Source organism: Phaseolus vulgaris, chromosome 6, assembly GCF_000499845.2.
Source record: "Phaseolus vulgaris cultivar G19833 chromosome 6, P. vulgaris v2.0, whole genome shotgun sequence".
NCBI classification, from domain to species: Eukaryota; Viridiplantae; Streptophyta; class Magnoliopsida; order Fabales; family Fabaceae; genus Phaseolus; species Phaseolus vulgaris.
The window spans coordinates 28,452,891-28,465,068 of record NC_023754.2 but is presented as its reverse complement, the minus strand read 5'-3'; the positions used below and the strand labels follow the sequence as shown (position 1 = coordinate 28,465,068).

Below are 12,178 nucleotides of genomic sequence, written 5' to 3'. Positions count from 1 at the left end.
GGTGTCTTTTACCTAATTTTTGGAGATTACGTAATTAGTTATAAATATTTTCTGCTTAACCTTTTCGTTACTATTAATTTCACAAGATGAAATGAAATATTTAATTGTTAGCATGTTTTACTTAATTTGTGGAGATTGCATAATCAGTTATTAATATGTTTTACTTAACTTTTGAACCGCCATTTAGATAAAATGGCATATTTATATGTTAACGTGTTTTACTTAACTTTTCAACTTTAACTAATTGCATTCTTAATTTTACCTAAACATTGATAACGTAAATAGCAGGGTTTTAACCACAGGTAAACTATATAATACTCAAAAGAACAAAATAAATCAAACATAAAAGTTGTAAGCACGCTCCTTTATTTACACTTGGTTTTGATATAATGCAAAAATAATCCAGGTAATTTTTTTATATTATATATATATATGATTTAATGGGTTTATGAATTATAAGTGCGGGATGGTGTTATTTGTCAAAACCACTTGTATATCAAATATTAATGGCAGAATGCAATATGTTTAAAGTGCAATCTTTAATTTTTTATTAGTTATTATTAATTAAACATTATTAATATATTTTCTAATTTTTTCTTATTTGATACACTTATTAAAGATTAGCATGAGAATGTGCTCAAATTTTTGAAATGTAGTTATTCGTATGGAATTTATTTATTATGTGCTTAAAGTAAGAAAAAATAAATATGTAACTAAATTAATAAAATACACAAGGCAAATAAAATAGTAGATCAAGTTATTAATGGAAAATTAATAAACAATGTTTGATTAATAATAACTAATAAAAATTTAAAGATCGTATTCATTTGGATATAGAACTCTTTATTAATGTTTGATAAACATGTATTTTTATCAAATCACATCATTTCTACCTACCCGTATAATTCATAATCTATTAAACCTATTCATCCAAACTTTTTTTTAAATTATCTAGAATCATGTAAGACATACACGATTGATACATAGATCTATTGGTTTGTATGAGGATGATTTATTCAAGCTGTTTGATTGTTTCCTCTAAATGTCTTCCTCTAGATTAGCTATGAAAATTCTGTTAAAACATAATTTTGGAGTAAGTTTTGTGATGAAGATTATGGATGAATTATTGTATAAGGATTAAATCACTCATAAAGTGATTCATATTTATTTATTATTTATTGTTGATAAAAAAAATATTTAAACCCTATCATATACAAGTATAACAACAACTGTGAAAGTTATTGTGCGAGTAAAAGTGTTGGTTTTATGAATATTCTGAGAGCACTTGGAAAAAACTAAGATGATGAAAAAAATATTTATATTTTGAATTGATTTTTTATGGAACTTTATAAAGTACTCCTTAGCAAAGAAATCCACACGAAAGATTAATATTGTTAATAAAATTACATTGAAGAGTCGATCCTTAAAACAAACGATGATCATGAATTTAGAAAATGACAATACGATTTGTTGACCTTTGGAATTTGATACTAAGTTTGTAATCATTATCTAATAAAAACTAATATTCGTAAAGTGTATTTCTAACCATCGTCCAACATAAACAAATTCATTGAGTTTGAGAAGTTCTAAAAACAACAAACTTCGAACGTGATAGTTTAGAGAATAATTTAATTTACGAATAATGAATGAGAAAAAAAAACCCATCATAAACAGACCACTTAAAAATAAATGATGTAATTTGTATCTAATCATAACATTTTATATTCATAACTTAAAAATATGAGAGACCACTGTTTAAAAAATTAAACAATAAATCAATTAAAAATACGTTAATATTCCCAAAAATAAAACGTTTTGAAAATATTTTGGACAATAAAAATAACAAGAATAAATTTTTTCAAAATTAATAAAAATAAAATATTTGGACATGGGTTGAAAATATAATATTTAACATTTATTGACACAACTATTGTGATATCTAAGAACTTGTTGTTACATCCCTGTTTTTTTTCCCAATTTGTTAATATATTATGCATGCAATATCTAATTAACATGTAAACATATATTAGGTTATCATATTTGTATCTCAAAAATATATCTCTCTTCATAGGGGGTTAATATATACATCAAAAGAAAAAAAAACAAAAGAAACGAAGCTAAATCTATCAAATACTCCAGTTGCCTCACTGAACTCTATTACCTGCAATCTCATCTGTTTCCGTGTAAAACACAATCATCACAGATAAGAAACAAACACAAACAAATAACAGGTAAACTAGCTATATAAACTTTTCTATATAATTTCATGTCAAATTAATCAACATAATTCATCAAGTCTCATACAATTTCTCAAATCATCAAGTGTCTATTAAATTTCATAATTCATCTTTTCACATGTCAGATTTCTACTGACTCATAACACATAAACACTTGACTCTACTTCCGGAAGACTCGTGCATTCATCCACACAGTATCATCTCTCTCCTAGTATCAGTATCATCTCAGTATCATCTCATTATCATCTCAGTATCATCTCAGTATCATCTCATTATCATCTCAGTATCATCTCAGTATCATCTCTCTCCTAGTATGACAGGGTTAATTCATATAACAGGTCAAGTTAATTATCTTTCAAACAACTTACCCAGTAATATGAACATCCTTCGACCCTCACCACCTGAATAACTTCATCTATATGATTTCATTATCTCAGGAGAGTCAAGATATCTCCTTCTAGACGAATCCCTAGTCAATGCACATCCTAAACAATCTTAACACGGTATTTTCTTTCCTGAAAATACTATGTCTCAATTAGAATTCATATTTTGAACCTCTTAATATCCACCATCAAACAATCAAATCATACCAATGTTTAGAATTTCCAAAATACACACCAATTCATTGATTAATCATATAAATGTCTAATTAAAGAGATTTTCAATTAACTATACATGAAATATAAGTTTACATACTTTATAAGAAAAACTATATAGGAATAAATAAATCAATCTTTTAAAAGCAAATAAAAATTAGTTTAATATTTTTATTTTTATTTTACTTTAGCTTGAGCTAGAATTCACTAGCTTGAGCTAGAATTCACTAGCTTGAGCTAAAATCCACCAGAGAGCACCCAAAATTTTAACTTGAGCTAAAATCCTTCGGATAACATCCAAAATTTTTAGCTTGGGCTAAAATCCTCCAGAGAGCACCCATAATTTTTAGCTTGAGTTAGCACTTGCTAGCTTGAGTGAAATGTGCAGAAAAATTATGCATAACTTAATATACCTATTAGATTATAAATCAATATCTCATTTAATTCATAAATTATAAATTTACACATTACATTGACAGTTCCGGTTTAGCATGATACAATCATTCTCATTGTCATTGAGATATTATGTCCATTTATACATATATATATATATATATATATATATATATATATATATGATTTCTAATTCCAAAACCATTTAAATCAAACAACCAATTCTCAATCACAACACTTTCAATTTCAATCAAACTACAATTTACTCAGAACAAGAAATCTTGCAACAAAATCTGGAATTGGTGACCCCGTCACACTCACATTCAAATCTTCTAACCTAAGGTTTTATTAAAGATTTTAAACTAGCTTCCCTTACATTTACTTTATCAGAGATTCTGATCGGGCAATCTTATAGGATTCACTGCCAGGAGTCCAATGACAGACTCCGATCGTCAAACTGATAAGCAAGGAGATCAACATCTCAGAGAGAAGGGAGAGAAAAGGAAAAAGAAAACTGAATTTGATTCTGATCGGGCAGTCTTGTAGTCTTCGCTGCCAAGAGTCAAATGACAGACTCCGATCGCCAAACTGATAAGCAGCAAGGAGATCAAAATCTTAGAGAGAAGGGAGAGAAAAGAAAAGAGAAACTTTTAGAGAGACGGTGGTTATTTTAAAATAAAATTTAATAACTGAATTTTCTCTTTATATATCATTCTCATTTTAATAATAAAATATTCAGGTATTATTTAAAATATATCTTCTAATCTAGGGTTATTTTCTAGACCTTACACTTATTATTAATATATTAATTCATATTTAATATAAAAAAATGTTGGATTCATTCCAACACTCCTCATGAAAAAATCATGTATATTATAGATTGTCGGAATTAAGTTTGAGAGAATGAAACGCATCCCACCGTACTAGAAAAAATCTGAAACAAATTTGGACGTAGGTCGTATTTGGATCGGGTGAATGAGTAATATTAGATAAATAAAGTTGGTTAAAATATATAATAATAGTTAGATTATATAAAAGCATAATTATTTATGAAATTAATTATTAAAATCACATATGTTATTTTTTAGAGTTAGTATATTTATTTTATTTATTTAAAAGCAAAATAAAAGTTTTCCTTTTAAAAAAAGTTGATCTAATATAAATATATAATCCAAATAACCTATCTAAATTAACTCAAATCATATTCAATTAATATAAAGAAGAATATACACGTACACTAGTCTAAATAATAAAGATTAATTTTGACTGGTTACGAAATGAAAAAATGAAGACCCAGTGGAGAAAAGTGACATGAAGATGATGATGGGATCATGTAAAAATTCATTTGAAATTTGACCCTTCATCGAATGCGCTGCTTCCGCTGGGGGTTATGTCCTCCTGTGATTGCGCCCTATTCCATTCCCAAACATTCCAAAGTCCACACCATCCAACTCTTCTCCACCGTCCGATTGAAAATAAAATAAGTGGGACTCACATGCAACTGCAAAAGTTAACTGCACATTAATCAAAGGACAACGCTACACCCACTCCCCCTAAACTCAAATCTAGCCGTCAAAAGTGGGACCCACAATGAGTAACCACGTATAGCTCAGACCTACCATACCTTTCACACACGTCAATTAATACTGAACCATTAAATGACCATTAAAACCGTTGAGATGGTTCGCGCCTGCATTAATCGTGATAAGGCTCAGTACCACCGTTACAGCTGTTCCTTCATTCGTTCACGAGTCAACTAGACGAAGTAGTGGCGAGTGAATGTGAATTTGTGAATTTCCATTTCCAACCGTGTGTGCAGTGTTGCTGCGAGGTGCAGACACGTTCGTGAGCTCTCTCTCTCTCTCTAGAAAAGCTGGGATGTGAGAGAGAGAGAAAAGAAGAATAAAAGTGACGATGGCGAACATAGCAACGTTTGGATTCCTTCTGCTGTGGACGCTCTTCCTCTGCTTTGCTTTTGTCTCGCCTGCAGCTCAACGAGGTGAGATTCTCTATTTTTCATTGAAGTTGAGCGCTGAGTTGATAAGGATTTTGGGTTGGATGTGTTTGAATTTCGTTTTGGTTTGCTGGATTAAGTTATTGAGGTGAAAATGCGCGTGTGTGTAGTGTAATTGATGCTTGAATCTGAGCAGTGTAGGGGTACATTTTGACTTCATCTGGTGCGCAAGAAATTGCTCATGGATTAGAGAAAGGCAAAATGACGCAGTTTCCCTCATCTTGTTATGTTTTTTTGAAGTGCTTTTGGGTTTAAGTCATAGTACGAGACAAAGCCAGTAGGCAAGGCTGAATGATTTAAAAGTGGGGGAAATGGGAAGATTCAATGGCATGATCAAATTAGTCTCCGCAACTTACTATTTTGCTGCAGTAAAGGCCGGATGGGTTAGTCAAGTTAGAATGGTGCACGAGTCACGACACACATTTCTCCGTTTAGTGCTTTTAAAAACATAAAAACTGAGCATTTCCAAACTTTAGAACTAGCTAAGTTTATTTAACGCATTTTTTGTTATGTTATGTTCTATTCACAGCAGGAACTGGTGCTCTCTGTGCTTTTGGGGAAACTGAGCATTTCCCTTCGGTTTGCTCTCTGCCAGTTTAATAATTTATCATGGTTCCTGAAGATTCTTATTGGGGTTGTATGATGCAGAAATGTTGTATTTAATCGAGCAACATCTCAGGGATATGATCAAATTATGCTTTTGTGCGTGTGTGCATGTAATCTATTTACAAACTACAAAATGACTTAAATCAATACGTAGTTGCTAGATTGCACTGTTAATTGCTGCTGGTGAATTTCAGTGGCAACAAAACCAGTATGATAGCCTGCACATTCCAGAGGATTATGATTTTGTTAGTTTTAGAAGTTTATCCCCTTTGAGTTGATTTAAATTTCGGTGACCTTGTATTCGTTGCAGGGCCATATGGCATGCACATAAGCTGTGGGGCTCGTCATGATGTTCAAACAAAACCAACCACTACTCTTTGGTATAAAGACTTTGGATATACAGGAGGTATTCCCTCCAATGCATCTACCACAAGTTACATTGCACCTCCTCTGAAGACTCTTCGCTATTTCCCCTTGTCTGAAGGTCTTTCAAATTGCTACAACATCAATAGAGTGCCAAAAGGGCGCTACTCAATCAGGATCTTTTTTGGACTTGTTGCACAGACTAGAGTTACCGACGAACCTCTATTTGACATCTCGATTCAAGGAACTCAAATATATTCTTTGAAATCAGGTTGGACCAGTCGGGATGATCAAGCATTTACTGAAGCCCAAGTATTTCTTAAGGATGGTTCAGTCTCAATCTGTTTCCATGGCACAGGTCATGGAGATCCAGCCATTCTTTCAATTGAGATTCTTCAAATTGATAATAACGCTTATTATTTTGGACCGGATTGGAGTCAAGGGGTAATACTTAGAACAGTCAAAAGATTGAGTTGTGGGTTTGGGCAGTCAAAATTTGATGTGGATTATGGTGCAGATCCCCGGGGAGGGGACAGATATTGGCAGCGTATTAAAACTTTTGGCGAGGATTCTGATCGGCCAAGATCTGTTGAAACTAGAATCAAACAGGCTTCGCATCCACCTAACTTTTATCCCGAAACTCTTTATCGATCAGCACTTGTTAGTACTAGTAACCAGCTTGATTTAACATATACATTGGATGTTGATCCCAACAAAAACTATTCTGTTTGGTTACATTTTGCTGAGATTGAGAACTCAGTGACTGCTGCTGGACAAAGAGTCTTTGACATTATGATAAATGGAGATGTTGCTTTTAGAAATGTTGACATTGTGAAATTGAGTGGGGATCGTTATACTGCCCTTGTGCTCAATAAAACTGTTCCTGTTAATGGGAGAACTTTGACCGTAACTTTGAGCCCAATAAAAGGTAGTTTTGCCATAATCAGTGCCATTGAGATATTGGAGGTTATAACGGCTGAGTCAAAAACATTATCAGATGAAGGTACATGCAGTGCCCTATTTTTTCAACATGAACTTTTATAATAACCACACAATCTGGATTTTGTTCAGGTTTAAGACAAGCGATGACATAATGATTACATTCTTATAAACTTATCTGTGATAGAATTGTACATTTTCTGGTCTATTACTTAACACTCTTCATGATACTCAATTATTTGGGTCTTTGGGGCATTATGAATACAACATGAAATTTGTTTAGACTTTGACCATGGTATATGTTAGATGCATTATCACACTTCTTATGTTGCCTTGTCTTGTCATATTTGTCCTTAACCAATTTGTGCTGTTGTTCTTACTTCCTCTTCCTCTTCCTCTTAAGGATGAAATTCAAGCCTAGTATTGATTTGTTGCTTTATGATACTGCTACATTTAGTTGTTGTCTAATTTATGTAATGGTAGTAAATGTGATTTCTGTTAATACAAATGCATATAATTTTTGTCTTGTTGATTGTTGTTCTTTTACTCTAGTTATGGCTTTACAAACGTTGAAGAAGGCTTTGGGGCTTCCTCCCAGGTTTGGGTGGAATGGTGATCCATGTGTTCCCCAACAACACCCGTGGACTGGAGCAGATTGCAGATTAGACAAAAGTAGCAGCAAATGGGTCATTGATGGACTGTAATTTCTTTGTCCTCATTCTTAGGCTTTTATTGTATATTTGGTTGTGCGGTAGCATCTAATTCCATCTTCCTCATGTTAATTCTTTACCTTTTTTTTTCTTTCTCGTTACTTCTTTATTTTTGTAACAAAAGCAAGAATAAAAACCATTACTTCAGCATCGGAGCTTCTAAGTATGAATCTCATAAAAAAAAATAGAAGACTTTCTTTATAAGTATGTCGTTGTGCACTATGACAACTGATATTCGAAGACTAATACACACACATAGAAGAATAATTCTTTTTATGTTTCCTTATTTGAGGGGTGACCCTTACATTGACCCTCCCGCCCTCCCCTCTATTAAATTTCTTTTTGCCCTGATTGTATTCATTAGTCCAAATGTACTTACAACTCCATTCTGCTTCGTCCAAGATATTGGTACCACTGGGGTACAAAACCATTGCATTTCTCTTTGAAAGCTGTATTGAATATTTAATCTCAATATGTTACTGACTTGGTGCTGTATCTTTAATGAACAGCGGTCTTGGCAATCAAGGTCTGAAGGGCTTTTTGCCCAATGACATTTCCAGACTGCATAATCTACAAATCCTGTGAGTTTGAAATAGTTTCCTTTCATGAAAATATTATTTCTTGTATCATGGTATTTGGCATTGCATATATGTATGAATTATGCTCGGTAGTTGATAACACAATAAAGCTGATTGTTAAATAGCACAATAAAGCTCTGATTGTTAAATAACACGTTGCTTGAGAAGTTCTGATATGATGACAATGAATAATTTATTTCACTATTCCTCAAGATATACTAACATTGAGGATGTTCATTTTCATATTCCTTATGTTATTGTACTTGTGAATGGCAGAAACTTGAGTGGAAACGGCATTCGTGGGGCTATTCCATCCCCACTTGGAACAATAACTAGCTTGCAAGTGCTGTGAGTGATTTCTTGTTCTTCTTAGCTTAGTTATGGATTTCTTTATCATTATTTCTTAGGTCATTCTATATATGGTACAAGCCAATATGGATTTTCATCTTCAGGACAGTTGTATTAAGAGCGTTTCAGCTTCTATTATCTTAACGTTTTCTGTGAGTTAAGCCTTAGAGGCACTAGTGGCGAGGCACAGTAAGACGTGTGGGACAAGATATACTTAGCATGAAGTACTGACTTGTATTTATACTTTTTTGGCAACATACATTTGTAGTTCCCTCCTATTCTCCATAATTCCTACTCACTATTGGGATTTCTTACTTAGACCGAGGCATGTGTTGTTCCAAAACTATGCATGAAGCTAAAGCATCTAAAATAAATAACAAACAGAAAGTGAAAAGGAAACTGTTCCTCTTATGTAGTTTTTGTGACTCGGCCTCTTCATGCTTTGATTTAAACCTCTAGGAGATTTGCTACTTAGCTTCACTGTTAAATTATGGGAAGGTTTGAATCTTTGCTCGAGTATCATGGTGATATGATTTCTGAATGCATGTACTCGTGCAGTGACCTATCCTACAACTTCTTCAATGGATCGATTCCTGAAAGCCTTGGACAATTGACATCATTACAGAGACTGTAAGATTTCTCAGTATCTAGCTTGACCATATGAGAAATAATAAATGATAAATCATTATTAAGAAGTCTTCATGCAGGAACCTAAATGGCAACTTCCTGTCTGGAAGGGTACCAGCGACTCTAGGAGGAAGACTTCTACATGGAGCAAGCTTTAAGTATGTTGTCAAATGTTAAACAGTATAACGAATATTTGTATGCAATGGGAGAAGAGGCATATCTATATGCCATTCCTCCACTTTCTCTGTGATTAAGGTTGCTAATCTGCACTTGTGGATGGCTGCAGTTTTACTGATAATGCAGGTCTATGTGGCATACCTGGATTACCCACTTGTGGACCTCACCTTTCGGCCGGTGCTAAAGTTGGTATTGGCTTAGGTGCTTCTTTTACTTTTCTACTTCTTATTATTGGTTCAGTTTGCTGGTGGAAAAGGCGGCAGAATATCCTCCGAGTTCAGCAAATAGCAGGTAAAAATGTTATTTTGTGGGTTATAGTTGTCTTAATAAAATGTCACTGGGTTGAGCGTGTGTGTTACGGCAGTTCATGATCGATTCTTTACTGGTTCTGAAATTGTCAGATTTTTAAGATTTACTGGACCAATAATCTTGCCCAGATTGAGCTTTGAAAACTGATACTAATATAAACGAGTGTAAGGCCAGTGTCTTATTGTCTGTTCTGAAGTTTTCTAACTGAAAATTTGCACAGAGAACGGGTTACAGAGTGAGAGTTTGAAATAAACACTACGAAACCATTATTAAATTTAGTAATATGTTTTGCTGATCATTTCCTCCTAAATGGCAATGGATAAAAAAATAATAAATATTTTTTTTCTACAAATAAATTTATGAATAATGTCACACTTCTAATTTTAATTTTCTAAACGTTGTCCTTGGAAAAACAATGTGGTGTTATTTTTGTCCGAGTTTTCCTCTTACTATATGCAATCTTAATTTTTACAAACAGACACGTTACTTTTTACAGTAGTTTTCTAGTAAAAAAGAACTTTGAATTTGAGGGAAATGTGTTCGCTTCATATGCTGACATTGAATGAAAAATTTATACTCTTTTCTTTTGTAGGAAGGGCCGCTCCATATGCGAAAGCAAGGACCCAGTTTTCACGTGACATCCAGATGGCAAGGCATAATAATAATACTAATAATAATAATTATGGCAATGCTCACACTGCTGTGGAGACTGGGCCTATCTTGCTTTCACGATAATATCCAATTGTTCTGGTATCTATCTTGTAAGTGCAATCGTAGCATTTTTTCTGTTTCCTATCTTAAATTGCTTCTTTTAATTAATAGTCCTATTTATGTGGCACTACTGGCAGAGTAATCCGATCTTCTGATGGCCGTTTCCCATAGCGTGCTTCTCCAAATATTGACAACAGTTTTTTGAGCCTCTTGAATAACTTCTTACAAGCTGGGAACCCTCTTAATTTTGTAAATCAGAAATTTGTACATCATGTTTACTTTTTAGTTTCCCATTTGTTTGAACTTCTATACATTTTTTTTTCTTTTTTCTATTTTTTAGTAGAGGATTTGTAACATTTTAAAAGTCCAGGTACAAATAGAAATCATAATGTTCTATGAATGTAGGAAAAGCAAAGTCTAATTTACATAATGCCTCTACAGTTTTCATTTATATCCTATTTATGTTATCTGCAGATCATTTTAATGGGCGGTATGGTTGTTTATGCGTTGATAAGGAAAAGAAAACCCCCCAAATTGCCAATTTTGCATAAGCTGAAGATTGTTTCTGAATTGAAGTTGGTAAGAAAAAAAGTCACTCTACCAAATCAAACCCACACCTATCCCAGTCTGGTCTAGATCTCTTGATCCATGGTCCATGATTAGGTTTAAATGTGAGCATGAGCACATACACATATAAAGAATATTTATTGAGAATATTTTGTGAGATTATTACACATTATCATATGTTAAGATTATATTATATAAATTAAATAACTTTATAATGATTTTAATATATTTGACTTTGCAGATTAAATTTATTTTACTCATGGAGATAACTTTGTTAACATATACATGGTTCAGTATTTAGAAACATGAAGCAAGCTAGCCGAAATGATTCGGGCGTGGTGGGGGCATTCCTTTGGCAGCATTACAACAGAAGTAAAGGCCAAAAGCCCAAGAGACTATAAACCAGAGAGGTCCAATAAACAGTACCCCTGACCAAAACAGTAGAATAGAATGCAAGAGAACATAAAGAGATGACTCAGTATACTAATTCTGGTTATCTGAATTTTATAGGTAATATATAAATACCATTCCCATTTTTATTTGTATGACTTAAAAAAAATTATCTATCCTTTTTTATAAGATTTTTTTCTGATTGTATGGACAATGATTATTTTCCTTAAAATATTCTTAACTACTTACTATTCTTTTAGTAAAAACTAATCAATGTTGAAAATTAATGGGATAAAATTTTCCCCTCTACTTACGCTGGAAGATAATGAATAATTATAAATAGGTTACCCTTATTTTTTCTTTGAACATTAATTAATTAAGACAATTAAGTAAAAAGAGAAAGTTGATTAATTTTAAAATACCAAGAATAATTTTATAAAACAGTATAAATGATTTATACATTTAATATTAATAACTAATTTAAGAAGAAGGTTTAGTTGAACATTTTATGATCCACTATTATAATTTACGAATTTATCATTTAAATATTTTTTGCCGATAAAAAAAATCATTTAAATATTTTATCTTACACATTTTAGTCCATGATAACACG

At 32.5% G+C, this 12,178-nt stretch overlaps 1 protein-coding gene across 4 annotated transcripts; it reads left to right on the top strand.

Annotated features, from left to right (window-relative positions):
- The first annotated feature begins 4,861 nt into the window (after nt 1-4,861).
- Nucleotides 4,862-11,831, top strand: LOC137832564 (receptor-like protein 4). Of its 4 annotated transcripts, none has more exons than XR_011084591.1 (11): nt 4,862-5,225; nt 6,157-7,212; nt 7,701-7,848; nt 8,368-8,439; nt 8,713-8,784; nt 9,343-9,414; nt 9,492-9,569; nt 9,698-9,879; nt 10,490-10,658; nt 11,083-11,187; nt 11,470-11,831. XR_011084591.1 is itself a non-coding variant. In XM_068640786.1 (10 exons), the coding sequence occupies exons 1-9, from the start codon at nt 5,141-5,143 to the stop codon at nt 10,630-10,632; spliced, it is 1,908 nt and encodes a 635-aa protein (XP_068496887.1). In that variant the 5' UTR covers nt 4,862-5,140; the 3' UTR covers nt 10,633-10,647; nt 10,746-11,059. The 4 variants fall into 4 exon arrangements, 2 of the variants coding, with proteins under 2 accessions (XP_068496887.1, XP_068496885.1); XR_011084590.1 differs by having other exon boundaries at nt 11,417-11,831; XM_068640786.1 differs by lacking the exons at nt 11,083-11,187; nt 11,470-11,831 and adding an exon at nt 10,746-11,059 and having other exon boundaries at nt 10,490-10,647.
- Nucleotides 11,832-12,178: the final 347 nt, after the last annotated feature.